The sequence below is a fragment of the Mirounga leonina genome, unplaced genomic scaffold, assembly GCF_011800145.1.
Source record: "Mirounga leonina isolate KUSES-001 unplaced genomic scaffold, KU_Mleo_1.0 Mir_413, whole genome shotgun sequence".
In the NCBI taxonomy this organism is placed as follows: Eukaryota; Metazoa; Chordata; class Mammalia; order Carnivora; family Phocidae; genus Mirounga; species Mirounga leonina.
The window spans coordinates 1,525,481-1,543,100 of NW_023270734.1; the positions used below are offsets into that span (position 1 = coordinate 1,525,481).

The 17,620-nt window shown below is 43.6% G+C and overlaps 1 protein-coding gene and 1 non-coding gene across 13 annotated transcripts in view; one reads left to right on the forward strand and one right to left on the reverse strand.

Annotated features, from left to right (window-relative positions):
* The window catches only part of SVIL (supervillin), a 229,085-nt gene that overhangs the window by 38,344 nt on the left and 173,121 nt on the right, over positions 1-17,620 (reverse strand). For 8 of the 12 annotated variants that reach the window (XM_034987201.1, XM_034987197.1, XM_034987200.1 and 5 more), the window contains 6 exons: positions 17,361-17,604; positions 16,372-16,945; positions 15,323-15,548; positions 8,211-8,340; positions 4,507-4,554; positions 3,886-3,963 (listed from right to left, as the gene is read on the reverse strand). In XM_034987201.1, coding sequence (XP_034843092.1) covers positions 3,886-3,963; positions 4,507-4,554; positions 8,211-8,340; positions 15,323-15,548; positions 16,372-16,945; positions 17,361-17,604 — 1,300 coding nt within the window. The remainder of the gene's footprint in view (positions 1-3,885; positions 3,964-4,506; positions 4,555-8,210; positions 8,341-15,322; positions 15,549-16,371; positions 16,946-17,360; positions 17,605-17,620) is intronic. The other 4 variants (XM_034987195.1, XM_034987196.1, XM_034987202.1 and 1 more) reach the window with 2 other exon arrangements.
* On the forward strand, positions 1,945-2,052 carry LOC117998449. Its single transcript, XR_004676005.1, has one exon. It is a non-coding gene; the product is annotated as a U6 spliceosomal RNA (small nuclear RNA).

Below are 17,620 nucleotides of genomic sequence, written 5' to 3' on the forward strand. Positions count from 1 at the left end.
TGTGATCTGGTTTTTAAATTTTTATCTTATTCACATCTAGTTAAACTAAAGAAATTATAAGAACACAGATTAAGTAGTAGAAATAAAGTGACAAATCAGTACTACTTACTTTTTTTTTTTTTTTTTAGAATTCTGTGTACTGTTAAAGAATTGTGGCTTCGCCCCCTCCTTCAGTGATTTCAGTCCCTTGTCAGCACACACAGCCTTCAATGGCTTGAACAAAACATGGAGAAAGATCCCAACTAGGCTTAGACCTCCAACTAACCATGGTCTTGCCACCATCTACCAGCAACTCAGATGAAGGGAGAGGGATACAGGGAAATCTTCTTCTGGTACAGTTGTGAGGCATGTGAGGAAGAAGGAAATGCACGTGAAAGCCCAACAAAGGGACAAACGGTCCATTTAGACAGAACATGTATGCTGTTGTAACGCTCTGTTTTCTTTTCTGAGCCTCTGCATTAGTGAACACAGATACCAGGTCTGTGGGAGGTAAGAAGTCTCCAAGGACACTGATGAGGTAGTGCTACAAAGTCTGGTATATAAAATGTTTATCTGAGAAAGTTGTCAAGATATAAAAATACAGAATTTTAAGGCTATTTTAATTCTGAAGTGATGAAACATAAACTACCTCTTACTGTACGTGGTATTTTTCTTTAAACTTAAAAATGCATGGAGAGATATTCCATGTTCATGGACTAGAAGCTACAGTATTGTCAAGATGCCAGTTCTTTCCAACTTGATCTACAGATCTGGTGCAATTTCAATCAAAATCTCAGCAAATTACTTTGTGGATACTGATGAACTAATTCTAAAGTTTATATGGAGAGGGGGAAAGACTCAGAACAGCCAACACAATAACAAAGGAGAAGAACGAAATTGGAGGACTGACACTATCCGACTTTAAGACTTACTATAAAGCTATAATAATCAAGACAGTGTGGTATTACTGAGGAAAAAAAAAACAAAAACAGATCAGTAGATCAATAGAACAGAATAGAGACCCTAGAAATACACTCATACAAATATACTCAACTAACTTTGAAAGGTCCAAAGCAATACAGTGAACTTAAAACGTCTTTTCAAGAAATGGTGCTGGAACAACTAGATATCCACTTCCTGAGGGAAAAAGAAAATCTAGATACAGAATTTACACCCTCCACAAAAATTAACTCAAGATGGATCATAAGTCTAAATGTAAAATGTCAAACTATAAAATTTATAGAAGATAGCATAGAAGAAAAATCTAGATTACTGTGAATTCAATGATGACTTTTTAGGTACAACACTAATGAAAGAAAGAACTGGTAAACTGAAATTCATTGAAATAAAAAAGCCTTTGCTCTGTGAAAGCACTGTCAAGAGAATGAGAAGACAAGACACAGACTGAGAAAATATTTGCAAAGGACACATCTGATAGAGAAATGTTATCCAAAATATACAAAGAACTCTTAAAACTCATCAATAAGAAAACAACCAACCAACTGAAAAATGGGCAAAGATCTGAACAGACATCTCAACAAAGAAGATATATGTGTGGCAAACAAGCATATGAACAGGTGCTCCACCTCAAAAGTCATTAGAGAACTGCAAATTCAGACAACAATGAGATACCACTATACACCCATTAGAACAGCCAAAGTCCAGAACACTGACACCACCAAATGTTGGTGAGGATATGCAGCAACAGGCACTCTTATTTTTTGCTGGTGGGAATGCAAACTTTGGTACAGCCACTTTGCAAGACAGTTTGGCAGTTTCTTACAAAACTAAGAGGAGTCTTAACATATGATCCAGCAACTGTGCTGCTTGATACCCAAATGAGTCGAAAATGTCTACACAAAAACCTGCAGATGGATATTTATAGCAACTTTATTTGTAATTGCCAAAAATTGGAAGCAACCAAGTTGCCCTTCGGTAAGCAAATGGATAAATCAGCTGTGGTACGTGCTTCCTTTGGCAGCACGTATACTAAAACTGGAATGATACGGAGAAGATCAGCATGGCCCCTTGCACAAGAATGACATGCAGATTCATGAAGTGTTCCATATTTTTAAAACGAACAAACAAACAAACAAACAAACAAACAAACTGTGGTATAACCAGAGAGAATATTATTCAGCACTAAAAAGAAAGAAGCTATCGAGCCATGAAAAGACAGGGAGGCATCTTAAATGCATATGACACAGTGAAAGAAGCTCATCTGAAAAGGCTACATGCTGCATGATCCCAACTATATGACCTTCTGGAAGAGACAAAACCATGGAGACAATAAAGAAACTGCCAAGGATTCGAGGGAGGGAGGTATAAATAGATGGAGTGCAGGGGGTTTTTAGGGCAGTGAAACTAGTCTATATGATACTATAATGATGGATACATGTCATTATACATTTGTCAAAATCCAGAGACTATGCACCAAGAGTGAACCCAAATGTAAATATGGACATTGGGCACTAATGATGTGTCAATGCAGGTTCAACACGTTTAACAAATGTACCACTCTGGTGTGGGATGTTGATAGTGGGGAAGACTATGTGTGTGTGTATGTGGGGGTGGGGTGGGCGGGAGGGCAGAAGATATACAGGAAATCTCTATACTTTTGGCTCAATTTTGCTGTGAACCTAAAACTCCTTTAAAAAAATAAAGTTTATTAAAAAATGTATGTATGTGCATATATATATAATAAATATAATTTATATTTAAACAGTTCAATAATATATTTTTTCTTTTCAAGTTTAATATGACCTATTTAGAAGAAACAACCTATCCCCACCCCCTCGGTGATAGAACAGCAGGTTTGCTCCAGATTTCAGCCTGTTTTTGGGGGCTGACCCTGATGTCTGTGTGGGGCTGGGCTCTCACACATCAGCATTCCTAACTTCAGAGGAATGCAGGAGAGTGAGGAAGAGGGGGGTTTCCACTGTGAAGATATAAGGTGAGGTAGGAGGGCCCAGCAGACACCTCGCTCTGATAGGACTCTGTCAGTTTCATATTTGAAATAAGGTCTCAGTGTCTTCCTCAAAGACCTGTTTTGTCACCACTCATCCTAAAGGAACAGTATAGTCATGAAATTTTTAGTTAGAGGACATCTTAGAGGTAAGAAAGTCCCAGTTCTGATGAGGAGACAAACGCCCTCAGAGGGAAATGACTAGGTTAAGTTCCCTCAGAAGGAAAGAGGCTAGCATCTGGGATTCATGACAAAGTGGATGCAGGCACTTCTCATAGCTATTTTGACCCCAGGGACATTCCAAGGGTAATAAAAAACAATCACTGGTACTCTGAGTTTTAACAAGGATCATGTGTTATGCACCAACGGAATGATTCTGCCCAAGCCAGATCTCCTTTCTGGAGTGGGGTTCAGATGAGGTACAGTGAAGACAGAGCATAAAGGGCAGGAGGTCTGTGGTTTCTCATCTCAGTAAATCACTGCAAGCAGCTCCTGTCTGAATAGCCTCTTCTTTTCTGTATCTTCCACTCCGGCCCATCCACACCCAACTGCCTCCACCACATCTCCACATCTTCCTTTATCAAGCTTAGAAAGATAGCACTGTTCCCAAGCGGGAGCAGGAACACTCTGGCGTATTCCTTGGGCTCCTGACTTACCTTAGGATATGAAGATTGGACATTAAAAGGGGGAAATTTTCCTCTTAAACCCATTTCACGATTCATTCAGTGAATGAATGCCATCAAGTCTATCTAAAAGTCTGACCCATGGATGTGATGTGACTAGCTCTAAATTTATGAGAATGGATTACACACACACACACACACACACAAACACAACACGCACTGAAATGCAGCAAAGGAGTTACTTCCCCAAATGAAACAAGTTCTTCCCTACTGCTCAGAAATTGCAATGAGGCTTAAAATGTGTAGGCTTTTCCTCACCTGATTAATAGATACAAAAGACAGGTGTTTATGAGCAGCAGGTATAGCAGGAGAATAAGTAGAAGCATATACAGGTTCCTATAGAGCAAAGCAAGAGGATTAGAGGTGAAAAGAAAAGGTGTATCAGAGCTGGGAGGGGAGGAGTAGAGATAAAAACAAGATTTCTCTACCAGGATGTTAATTTACTCATTGCAATTTCAGTTCTCTTTTCAAGAGAGTCCTTCCTATTTGTTTGTTTTCTTAGAGTGCTAACAGAAATCCACACAAGCACAGTAAATATACCCAAGTCAGTTCTGTGCAGTAATTACATGAGGTAATGACAAGATTACTGCAATCTCTATGATATTCAGTTACTGAGAGGGAACCGTGACTTTCATTGACAGTTTCAGCATTTAATGTAAAATCTCTTACTTAAAGTCTTTAAAGTTTGTCATTATATGATTAAAAAAAAATTAAGGAAACAGGATAGCTCCCTTCTCTGGATAGAGGTGGCATCTTGTCTGGGGGTAAGGAACCAAACAGCGAGGGCTTAAAAGGGAAACACCAGTGATGAAGATTACACATGGCGAGGTCGAACTGTGGCTATAATCTAGAGGACATCTATGTTAGAGTCAGGCTTACCCAAAGCAGATTAGAAATGGCACTATCATCTGCAAATCCTCCTTCTTCCTACAGGTTAAAACAAATAGGAAACATTGCAGAGTGCTGGAGAATACGGTTGGGTTAGGGTGTCACAATCATTTTCAAGGATTTAGTGCCTGGGCTCAATCAGACGCATGCACATGCTCGAGCACACACTCAGGTGGTACAAACACCAGGTAAACTCATATCCCATCAGTGGGATAATAATCTTTCATTTGGAGGTCATACCATCAGCCTTTCTCCCCCTCCTCCCCTAGCTCTTTGAGTGGACTTCTTTCTCCTGAGTTGTAATTTGGAATTTCAATGTCAGCAGATGATTAGAACGTGAATGTGGCAGATTTACCTTCGTCGAATTTTCAAGAACATGCTCTGCGGACATCATAGATCTTAGCTTGATTCACTGACCTGATACTACTGAGCACAGCTGGATAGTAAACCCACATCTGTGACTCAGACATAGAGCTGGATTGTAATGGCAAAAACTCTATAAAGGGATTTTATTTCCTGGAAAAAAAGTCTGATATATTGGATGATTATCTTAAAACTGTCATGAGTCACGACATGCCTTGATGTCAAACATGCCAAAATGAGGTTGAAATTTAAAATAATTACTTGGTAAAAATAAATAAATGCAATTGAGTTGTAACAGAGAGACTCCCGCTTTGAAAACTTTGCTTCATTTTTTTCGCTCTTTGGACGTAATGAGTTAGCCTGGAGGGAACGGTCTACAGATCATGCTCAAGTGCATACATTCCAGACAGTGTGGACCTGGCCAAATCTACAAACCACATGGCTTTCCCATCTTCAGAACTAATTATATATGCTACAAAAGCAAAAATGCTGAAGTCAGGTTAGCCCTTCCCTGGACTAAACCAAGAACAGGAGAAAGAAGAGAGAAGAAAAGAAGAGTGGCAAGGGGAGAGGAAGGGAGAGAAAGAGGAGAGAGGAAGAACCCAGACCGGTTGTTAAGAGAAATGGGAGAGTCAGCTACATAAATGATTTGCGCTCGGAATCTCCAAATCATTCATCCCAATTTGGGGGGGAATACATTTGGAAAACAGGGAACTGCTGCTTAAGTGAGGTATTCTCTGAGACATGGCTAGTCTTTTTGTAGGGAATGAGAAGCTCTAACTTAGTTCCCCAAATCTATTCATGGGCCAAGAGGTATTTTCTTCCCAGGGAGGATCCAGAATGACGTGCTGGTTAGAGCACCACAAATTTGTTTTGTTTGGGGGCAAACTGACAGAAACAAGACCCTTACAGGTTTTTCGAGGCAACCTTTGACATTTGTTTTTAATGTGGCTACTAGACAATCTAAAATTACTTATGCTGCTCACATTCTATTTTTACTGGACAGCAAGGATTTTCATAAGGGCCATGGACGTGATTTATATAGAGTCCTGTCTCTATTTCCTGCCTCCTCTGCATTTCCCCAGGTTGCAACTCATGGGGCTGTGCTTACAACACACAAAAGCCGGAGGAGGGCAAACTGGAAAATGTTTGGCCACCAGTTACGTGCCTTTGATGAATTCACAAACTGCTGGAAGTGATGCCCTGACTGCATAACCAGCTCTCTTCTTCTCTTGGTGGAAAAGATGGAAGGTTCTAGAGCTTGCTCCCCTTAGCAGAGCTCTCCATCAGCAAGTCTGGATCCAGCCCATGTGGCAAGATCCCATCTGCATGCACCATATGGCATGAATGTCTTTCTCTGGGGCAGCATTCAGACGCCCAGCAAGCAGTGGCGTCTCTCGAGCCCTCCCTGGCTGTCGGGGGACCCTCTGAAGACAGATTAGGTTTAAGGCACCTCACATCTGAGCCCAGCGAAGGTGTGACTGAACTATACTGCCAGCCCTCGGGAAGAAAAGAAGCCAAGGGCTTATCAGGGGCCATGTGAAAACCACTTGACCTCAACAGAACTTGAGATTTCCAAATGTCTGTTACAAAAGCCTAGAATAGATCGGCTTATTTTAACTTCAAAGAGCTTACTGTCTCAGGCCGTGGTGAACTAGGTCACTGAGGAGGAGGAGGAGGAGGAGGAGGAGGAGGAGGAGGAGGAGGGGGAGGAGGAAAAGTGAGTTCACGAAGGCTGCGTCATCTGCAGCGTCCAGGAGCCCAGAGACACGTCTGCACACTCGGGCCCTGGGCACACTTTGAGCTCTGGCGCTTCTGTGGGCTGTGCTCCCCGCCCCCACGGGCAACTACAGTCCCCACCTCATCCCTCCTGCCTTCTGAAAACCTTCGTCAAGTGGGAGGCACTTCAGATCTGATCCTCTACCACAGCTCAAATGATACCCCCCCCCCCGTCTTCTCAGGGGTAGGGCGCCTATGTCATTCACTGTTCCCGAGGAACCTAGCCGGCTTTATGCATGACAGCTGTATCTTTCCTTTCACCTGGCCATGTGGGACTGTCAGCTCCCATAGCTTCTCTGCATCTTCCAAAACGACCAACAAGAGGTGAGTGTTAAAGTTATTGTCAAACCGATGATTTCAAGACCCTTTTAAATAAAGTGTGTGGGCAACAGGGATACATTGAGGGACCCAGGGTTGGTTGTTTTTTCACTTCAAGATCTCGTTCTTGAAATCCAGACTTCACCCACATGCTTTTAAATATCCAGCTCTATTGGAGAACCTTACAAATGGCTGCAATTAAATGTCTTCGGTCATTATCTTTAATATCCTATATGTCTCAAAAGAGAAAATTCAAATTGTTGTCCCAGTTTAACCTAAGAGGACACACAAGTACCATATCAAATAGCATCGGCGTTCCCGCCTTAGCATCCTACATGGGCACCTCCCTTTCATGGAAGTTCCTGAATGCATCAAAAGGCCACATTCACAATTCCTCTCTTCCACAGATGCTAAGCTGCTTTAGAACTAAAAGGGGTACAGGTGATCACCCTGATGGAATTGTTGGGTTTTTTTTCTTCATTTCTGTTTAAAGACTTATGACCCTAGAAGTTGGCCAGTGGACGTGTGACCTTGTCCCCAGCCAGCACATGCATTTGCAAGCCTAGGGCCAAGCAACGGGAAATTCACCATCAGCTTTGAGAGTGTGCACTGACTGGTTCAAAGCTGGTCATCATTACACTAGTAATTTAACAATTCGTCAGGACTTTTGCAGATGAAATGCTTGCCAGTATCGATAACAATGCATTACTTGATTTTATTTCAATTTGTAACATATTTTGCTGTACATTCTCAACAAAAGGCACGCCTCCTCATTGTAAAACACGCTCACAATCACGAAAATAAGTACTCACTGACCACACGCACGTCCTTGTTTTGTATGTTTCAGTTTTAAGTCTCAGCATAAGACATTCAAGTCCACATTTTATATGCATCTTATAAACTGCTTGTGGTCAATTGAAGATTTTCACTATAAGGGTTTTAATAACACTAATGTCAGACTTCATTTTGGAAGGTTTTAAACCAAAGCACACACTTCAAAATGTAGGAACTTGCTTGCGTGACGCATTATGTAAGCAGTGCTGCTAACACTTTGATAGCATCTCAAGACTCTACCTTTTGATTGGTTTCGGCCACTGTGAGACCGATGTGCAGTGTGTACCCACGGCAGGACAGTGCTTCACAGAGTGGGCATTAGTTAGGGCATGCTTGCCTACCTGATGCACTTCCAAGCGTGATGTTAGTGGAATGCTTTTTCCTAACACGGAAAACATTACCTTCTTCTTGAGGGACTGTTCTGCTTCTTGTATGTGCAGGCTGCCGGTGACAGACGCCTTGCCATACTCCTGCTTTCTGATAAGTCTGTTCTTCCAATCTTCTTCACCACTCTTCTTCAATAGCGCTAACCTGGGGGGGAAAACAGGCGAAGCAAAAGGGGTTCAGCACCAAACCCTTCCTTATAACAGAAGTATAGTTTGGGTAAATTAGTCTTTGGCCAAAACGTGACCACAGCTACCTAATTTTAATCTTTTTGAGTTTCATTTTCATTTATTCTGAATAATGCCATGTCTGGAAAATTAATATAAGCATCCCCTTTTCTAAGATGCCCCCTCCCCCAAATCTTAAAGCTGATTGCAATGCAAAGCCGAAATCGGACTTGCGAGATAAAGATGCATCATCATTCCACCAGAGGAATAGCTCTGTTTTTTCCCTTGCCCTTGAGCTGAGAACAAGGAGGTAAAGGTAAACCATCCCCAGAGAAAAATGTCTTCTAATGACCCCTTCTGGTCACTTCCTGAAATAACATTTAATGACTACAGCTGGATGGACAGTACTCCTTTGCAGAAAATTTAGCAGAAATGGGTTTAAAACCTTAAAGCTATAAAAAAAACTGACAATCGCTTAGTATCAGACCTTTCAAGAAAAGGCAAAAGATGTTTAAGATTTTCATCTCTTTGTACCCTCAGCCCTGTTCTTTTCCTCCGAAGGCACTTGGTCTCTCCAATCTATCTTAATACAGAAACTGTTCTCTACAAACCCGTTTTTAAAATGATTACTCCAACTTTCCTCCTGGGGAAAGCCACATACAAAAAAAGAATCTAATTAATTGAGATTTTTACCTAACCTACTTTAGCTCAACTCTGGTGTGACTTGATACCAAGCTGCCTGGATGCTACAGCCAGTACGACCAGTGAAAGGCTGTTTTTGTGAGCGTGAGGCTGCTCCAGCTTGCTCTCCTATGATGAATGGGGCAGTCTCAGGCACTGAAGTCGGACAAACGTAGGAAAGATAAAAGGAAAAAGAGTGACCACTGCAGTCATTTGAGCTGCTGTTTAAACGATGTAAAGATTGGGCTCTTGGGATTAGACCCCCTTTCCTCTCTGCCGAGCCTGCCAGGCCAGGTCTTTTGAACATCCTAGCGCATGTCCGTAAACAGCATACTGTATCAGTTCTAGCTTGGCCCTGAACTCTGGTCCGGTAGCCTGGCATCCTTTCCTTGTTGGTCATACTGGGAACTGGACTCAATGGTCTCTTAGGTCCCTTCTACTAATTTTCCTGACTCCGCTAATGAAAGCTTTTCTAAGCAAATAAAAAACCAAACCTTGCAGTACTTAAATAAGTATCTACTTCCATCTACAAATTTAGACATAATCATACCTTCACTTGTTTATTCATTCAGTCAAATAATGGAAAATAAGCAACGAAGAAAAGAACTCCCCCCAAAGGGGCAGGAGCTTCACACCCTGGATCTATCCCCTTCTCTTCTCTTCCCTTCCCTTTCCTTCCTTTCTACTATGTGACAGCAGATAAGACCTCGCATGACCATTCTATACAATGCCACCTCATCGATCTGTGATATTTTGATTTATAATAAGAAATATATACTTGGTTTTCATCACCTTTCCTGGCCTACACCCTTGGAATTTCCTAAGTGATAAGAATAACAGAGGTGTCTTTATATTAATCAGGTGACTTTGGGGAAGCACTTAAGGATGGGGAGTGGTTGCCAGGAGAACCAAGCCCACGGTATGTGATTAGGGGGGCGGGACTTTCAGTCCTGTCCCCTGACTTCTTGAGAGGGAAGAATGGCTGGCAGTTGAATCAATCACCAATGGCCAGGGATCCAATCAACCTTGCCTATGTAATGAGGTCTCCATAAATACCAAAAGGATGGGGCTCAGAGAGCAGGAAGCTCCACACCCTTTCCCCATACCTTACCCTATGCATCTCTTCCATAACACAGCTGTTCCTGTGTTATATCCTTCTATAATAAGCTTGAGATCTAGGAAGCAAAACATTTGAGTTCTGGAGGATGCTCTAGTAAATCAAACCCAAGGAGGGGATCATTGGAATCTCCAATCTATAGCCTATAGGGTCAAAAGTCCAGGAGACAACCTGGACCTGCTTCTGGCATCTACTGTGTGTGTGTGTGTGTGCGTGTGTGTGTGTATGTGTATGTGTGTTAGGGGGCGTTCTTAGGAGATGGAGCCTTTAACCTGTGGGATCTGATGCCATCTCCAAGTTGACAATATCAAAACTGGGTTGAATTGCAGGACTCCCAGCTGGTGTCAGAGACATGTTTGGTGGTGGAGGGAAAAAACCCACGTTGGCAGTTAGAGTCAGAATCCTAAGACAGGCCCCATTTGGCTAAAGGTTCCATTTAGCCCTACATTCTATGGTCTGTGATGTTTGCCAGTACTCTACATGCTACCAGGGCTAGTTCACGTACTTGAAAACAAATTCTCAGTGCCTGCAGGTGTTTTCATCAGACTATATAATGATTTCTCTTTTCTCTAATAATTCTGAGTCAGTTTTATTCTAATAAGAAAAAATAACCAGATAAAATCAAATCGTGAAAAAATAATTAGTATTTGCATAGAGCTTTCAAAGGTTTCAAAGTATCTATAAGTGAGATTTTTAAAAAGTGAGCATGCCAGTATTTTTACACCCAAATGAAGAAGTATTTCCAATGCACCATCTTGTGAGGAGAGACGTTCATCTCCGTGATATTCTCCTTGCAAACTGGTCTCAGAGCCAGCTTCTGTCTCCTACTTCACCTTTGACACAGACCAGTAGCTCTTCATCTTGGCCGGCCATCTACCTTTTTAATCAGATTTGATCCCAAGTGAGCTGAGAGAATCTAAAAAGTCAAATTCATCCTCATGAGTTGGGCTTATGGAAAATCCTGTGCTACAGTCTTTGAGGATGTTCTCAAAATAAAGCTCCCGGGTGTCTGGAGCAATGAAAACATAACCCAAATAACCATCTGGTTTCCTTGGTGGCTGCTCTGAGGAATGCCAACCTGACTTAGAAAAAAACAAATTGTGGAATCTACAATTACTTTATGGTCCACCTCATGCTCTACTGGTCTCAAAGAAACTGGAGATTATTCCCAACGTGACAGATGAGGCACGAGTGCACACAGAGGCCAAGGATTTCACTGACCGAGGTCACACTGCGTGTCAGGGGGACAGGGAGTTGCGGTCCCCGGGCAGGGGTGCCCTGCCTCCCAGAGAGTGGCTTGTCTCCCTACATTAGTGTGTTAGCTGACTAGACACATTTGTGTCCAAATGTTTTAGAAACTGCATAGTGTTCTGGCTTTCTTATAATGTTGTATTTTCCCCCTGGGATGGCCTTCAAAGAATTCCTCCATTCCAAAAACCTGAAATCTTGCTTCTGGATGTGTTGGCAGGGTCATCATCAGGCACTTCCAAAGACTACAGAGCAAGCAGAATAACATGGAAGAACCGGTGTCTCAACTTAGCCCACACGGTGCTTGGACCCTGCCCTAGCTTACCGAGTGCAAATGACGGCTAACTTAAAAATAACATGTGCTGAAACCTAAATGCATTATTCCTGTGCTTCAGATTTCCTACTTGGTGTTCAACAAGCCGGGGAGGGCGGGAGACCTTTCCTAACATGTTCTCTCCTCCTGCGATTCCACGACCCTCCTGAGTCAAGGAGACCACTGTGCGCCGGTGGGGGCCGAGGAGCAAACGTCTGCTCCTACACACGACATAAATTACTGCCGATGCAATTCAAACAACTGTCAACGCTTTTAACATCCACCAAGTCCAAGTGCTATGTGCAGGGCTGTGATGTTGAGAGCCTGGGCATCTGCTTAGTCTGAGGCGGGGAACCCCGTCAGCGGCACTGGGTTAGCCTATTAACCCCAAGGCCTGGCCCGGGGCCACAGCGCTGTGTGCTTCCAAGGCCACCAGGGGAAGTGTCCGCCTCTCCCCTCCACAGCCCACACTTTCTCAGCGGGGAACGCAGGCCTGACACGGCTGTGTTCAGCCTGGTCTAAGAGGCCGGCCTGATCAGAACAGGTTCTGCAGGCTCACGGCAGTCAGGGCCCGGTCAAATGTGGAACAGGCAAACCGCGTGCCCCTTAATCTTAAGTCTGGTGGGTTTTTTTTTTTCCTTCCCCCTTTAAAAATGCCCCTGCGTTTCAGAGAATCACTGGCACCACACAGATTTCAGACAGGATGGACCAGCACTGATCAGTACTCGTATCAGATCTTGGTCTTGGCTAGTTTGCAGGCCACAGGAGTGAGCTCATGTGTCTTTTAAATGAGGACACACCAAAGATCAGAGAAGGAGGCTGCAAAGGGGAAAGACTCCTCTATCCCTAATTCTTATGACAATCTGGGGGCCATCTGGTGGCTGAAATCTTGAGCAAGAGCCTCCAGTCCCTGTGGGAGAAGCAGGGACACAGCCTCTGGCTGGTGGAGAGCAAGGGAGGGTGGGAGGAGGGGGGTGCCAGGGACACAGGGGCCAGAGCGGGCCTCTGCGGGGCAGACCGCTACAGGCTGGCGAAGGCCAACGGGCGCATTCTTTGCCATTCTGGGAGTTCAATTTCCCAGTGAGAGATTGGCTTTGTTGCCTTTTTTTTAGGGATCTTCTCCTGAATACGAAAGCACAGATACAGTTGCTTCGGTCACTGTGGATAAGATTTCTGATAGCCTAGTATACTTTAAAAGAGGTTTCAAAGGTCTTACCCCTAAAGAACACACAATTCATTTGACTTATAATATTTTTCAAAGAAGTATCCAAACAGGGGCAATTTAAACCCAAATCCTTTAGGCAGTTATGAAACAGTTGATTTTACTAATCCAGTGGAAAAAGCCAATGGAAGCCTACATGTTGTGCTAGTTATGGTTCAAACTTGACATTCTGGATGTCAGAAAAGAGGAAGAAAGAAAAGGAACCTTTAGGGATGTTTCCTTGAACCTCTGGCCTACCCTAAAAGAGAAGCATACTGAGGATTTCCTGTAATTTCTTAGGTGTTACACACTTCTAAGTCCCAGTTATCAAGTACAAAACGGGGATAGCATTGCCTCCCTGTAAGGGCTGCCTTCAGCACTAAGTCCGTGAGAAATTCCAAGGGCAGGAGATGACCCCTGGTGCCCCTCAGGATGGAGGACTCAGCACGCCCACCTCCAGAGCAGAAAAGAGATGCGGATACACGAGGGTGAGGAAGTGAGAGCTACAGCTTTCTAAAAATGATGAAGGAAATCTGCAAAGTCCAGGCTCTACATCTTACTAAGAGTCTGATGTGAACATGGAATTGGAAGTAAGCCATGCAAAGAACATGTGAATCGAGAAAATTCACACAGGACAAGGGCGAATCTTTCTACCACTGCTGCCTCGTTGACATTTCTGTCCTCCGCTCAGTGTCCTAGTTGGGACACAGGTGAGCTGCTAACACACCGGCCGTGAGCATGTGGCAAGCTCACCCCAGCTACCAAGGGGAAGCTGGAGACCAGCACCTGGGGTTGGTCCCATTGCCCCCTGTGGGCCTTAGTGGCCCTTGGAACCAAACCCCTCCTTTGGTAAAACGGGGCAGTCAGAAGAAGTTAAAATAAGGTTTGAAAGTTCTATGTTATATGTCACCTCACGAAAGAAATAGGAAAGCCCAGATACTATATGAAGAGCATTCTTATTTGAAATAGGTCAAGCTTCATTCTTTCTTTCTGACCAAAAGGGAGGGATCAGAGCCCCACTTCAGGAAAAAGGATCACAGATGGGCTGTAAAGATACAGAGTTTTGTTTTTTCAGCAAAGTACAAATAAAAATACTATCAAGATAAGGGGGGAAAGATCACTGGCGATATATTTTCTAAGAGAAGTGTCTCCCGTCCTTTATTAGCGGCTATACTCCTTATAAATTATGCTAATAGATGTCTCTTCCTTCTCATGCAACCGATTATCAGGAGTAGGATCTCTGGGATCAAACTCTCTGGGCCAGGTTTTGGTGGAGAAGGAATTCAAGCCAGCACAGGCCAGACAGCTTCTCTGACTCAAGACCTTACTCTCATTTAGCTGATGGGGTAACATCAGCCCCTTCATCTAAGCCCCGGTCCAGCAGTCTCATCTACTGTGAATTTTAAACAGGCAAAAGTAAGTAAGATTCAACAATCTTACTAATTTGTCAGTTGAGAAAGGCTCCATCTATCTAACCTTCTATGCATCATGCTTAAAAAAACTTGGCTTGAAAAACAGAATAAAGAATTTTGATCGTGGTTTGATACATAGTCTTAGGTAATGCAAAATGTATCTGGAGAAATCAGAGTGACCACTGCCTGGCAGAGCAAGAAAGCTTCCGAATGATGGGAGGTGCTAAGGAAGGGTCCAGGTGGGCAGAGCGGATGGTGGGTGTAGCTGAGCTGGTCACACTGGAAAAGTACAGAGATCTTTCCGCATCTAGTATTTTTATCGCTATGACATCTTTTGCTGCTTAATTCCATGGTGGCTAAAGGTTAACAAGGAAAATACAACCTGAAATATTTAGCTCCGGCTCCTTGTACCTGTCGCATTTAAATATACCCTTTCAATCCTCCATTAGTTTTTTGGTTGGGTTTTTTTTTTTTTTGAATGAAATGAGGTTACAGTGTTACTCGATACTCCAGTGTAATCTCTCATAGCTATTATCTGATATAAAATGTTCAGAAGAGTTCTCCCTTTCACTTTCTGTAGGATAAACTAAACTTAGATTCGAATCCCAAAGATGTCTGTCCCAAATATGGGTTTATCTTCATTCCGTCTACATACACTTTACATAGTCAAACAGTTTGTCACAAAGCTGTGCGTGCATTCAGTCTGAAGCCACGTGTCTGATGGGGAAAGAGCCAAGATCTCTGCTCCCATCATGGGACAGTCCAAGAATTTCATAAGTAAAAAAGAAAACGGAACCCCAAACAAATGAAGCAAGCACAAGTCTGCGTCTGTTCACACCCGCGTCTGAGGCTGAAACTGGCACTCCTCCAGTGGTCACCACCCCGTGTGCTCACGACATCATCTCTGCCCATTACTCACAGCTTTCTCTACGAGCAACTTGCAAGCTCCATCCCCAACAGAATTACTTTCCAATCATTCGATCGTGTTACCTTTCTTTAATGGACATGGTTTTGCTAGCTGAATCAAGGATGCCCTCCACCACGGGCACTTTGATGTCTCCGGCAGCGAACATCGCACATGGATTCCTGCAGTACTTCTCTTGCCCCGGTTCTGCAGGATCGTGCTGCCTCCAGGACACGGGGGCTGCGGTCGGGGCCACAGTCTTCCCAGCAGCTGTGCCCGTCTGCTCAGAAGCGGGCTCCCCGAACTCTGCCGCTGGGAAGGAGAAGAGCCATGTCAGCATTCCCTCCTCCAGGCAGACATTCCTCCAGCTATTCACCCCCAGCGGTCCCGCACACGGAGTGCAATCTGGGGGTGCGGGGGGGTGTCACCCAATCTACATGGATTCATGCCAATCTGTAGCGTGTTATACTCTGCGAGGAAACCAATCTGCCCAGGAGGTTACTGCACACAGCAGATGGTTTTGTGACAACTGGTCTTTTCCTGCGTGCAAGGCACAGGAAGAGAGCTTTCACTACACACTACAGAACATTTCTGCTCCTCCCAAACAATCCTTTTTACATTTCAAATGGCCGGAATCACATGCTAAAACCACCATGGTAAGTTACATGCGATCATTTTCTGTAAATGCAGAAAGAGAATGAAAGCCCCAAGCAGTATAGCTTACTAGTCTGCATACCAGGACCATGGAAGGAGTCTGGAACTCTGCAGTACTGGGTTCAAGTCCTCATTCCCTGTGCTTACTCAGTCCTTTGGGGTCACCAACTCATAAGAGGGGCCGACAGGGCTAGCAGCTCACAAGACCCTTATGTGAGTTAATGTGCCCAAAGTCATCAAGAATCCTTGTCAGGATGTGTGAGAGAGCTCCAGTTATTTTTATTATCGAAAAACTGATTAATCCACTGAACAGTTCAGGTCAGATTCAAGGGGAAGAGTAGGATTCACCTGTGATTTGTAATCGATATGAGTTATAAACTGTCCTCCTACTTTAATTAAAAATAATCACAGACACACACAACCAATCAAGCAGACACCAAAAACCCAGGTGGTTTCTAAAACTTTCAGAGCAGTAACCTACCTCTTAGCGAAAACTTCCTTCTTGGGACATTCTCCATGTCGACCTTCTCTTCAAAGGGCTGCCTGTCCTTCAAGTCCGGGCTCCCCTGTGTGATGCTTTTACCCATGGAGAATTCCTTCAGTTCATCACCAAGGTGGGCGATGGGAGGATGGGCTAGTTCCAGGCTGCCCTTTCTTGGAACAGCGTATTTGGGTTCCTTAAGGCTGTCTCCTTCCCGGACTCTGTTAAAGGTAGGGCAGGATGGCTCTGCTTCCTCAAAGGACCCGTACTTTTTACCACCATCTCCACCTGTCAGGATTCTCTTGCTTTCTGTCTCTGCAAACTCTCTCAACATTCCTCTGCTCCCACTACTCTCTGCTGAAGGCTGCCAGGCTTGGGACTTCAGGATGCTTCTAACCGGAGAATCTGAATTTTCGATCGAAGAAGGAAACTTATAGTCAGTGGCACTCATGTTGTCGTCCACAGACCGCTTTGTCCGGAGATCCCCTGCATACATTGGCATGACTGTAGGTGTCATGGTGGACACAGATGTGTTAACAGTAGGTGAAAAAGGTATGAGCTTTCCACTTTGCACCTGGGAGGACATAGTTAAAGTACAAAAAGCTGACTCAAAAATACTATCTACATGAATCTCAGTTTAGAGAATGACATAGAATGAACTATTACATATGATGCGGTTTCACTGCTTATCTTAGAGGGAAGACGTATTTTATATAATGCATCTCACTAATCAAAATCATCTGGGTGAAAAGCAGATTGTGCAGCCTATTTTTCTCTCCATAAAGGACCCATTCCAGATGATTTCAGCAAGCAAATTATGAAAACAAGAAAAAGGTACTTGGTATGGCTATATTTCTTAGGAAAGAAGTTATTACCAAATTCCCAACAGGTAACACAGTTTATCACCTTAATTCTATCTAGGAGCCAACACTGTGGTCCTGTATTTTAAGCACATACCCGCAACCTGGATTAGATCACAGCCTACCCACCTGTTCCACCTCTCCAAGCGTGACCGGCTGAGTTTGATAGCGAGCATTCATTCTCCTCTGTCTCATGTCTATTCTGTTTCGGGTAGAAATAGCTTTTGAGACTGGCTGGGACAATTTGTTAAACAAGGCCAACTTCTCTGCTAAGCTCAGAGTGGAGGAGTCAGGTTCACCTTGTTCAGCAGAATCTTTACCCTCATTTGCCTGGTCTCTGGCTAAAGCTTTGTGGTGAGCAGATGCCTGTAATCTGAAAGGGATAAAAA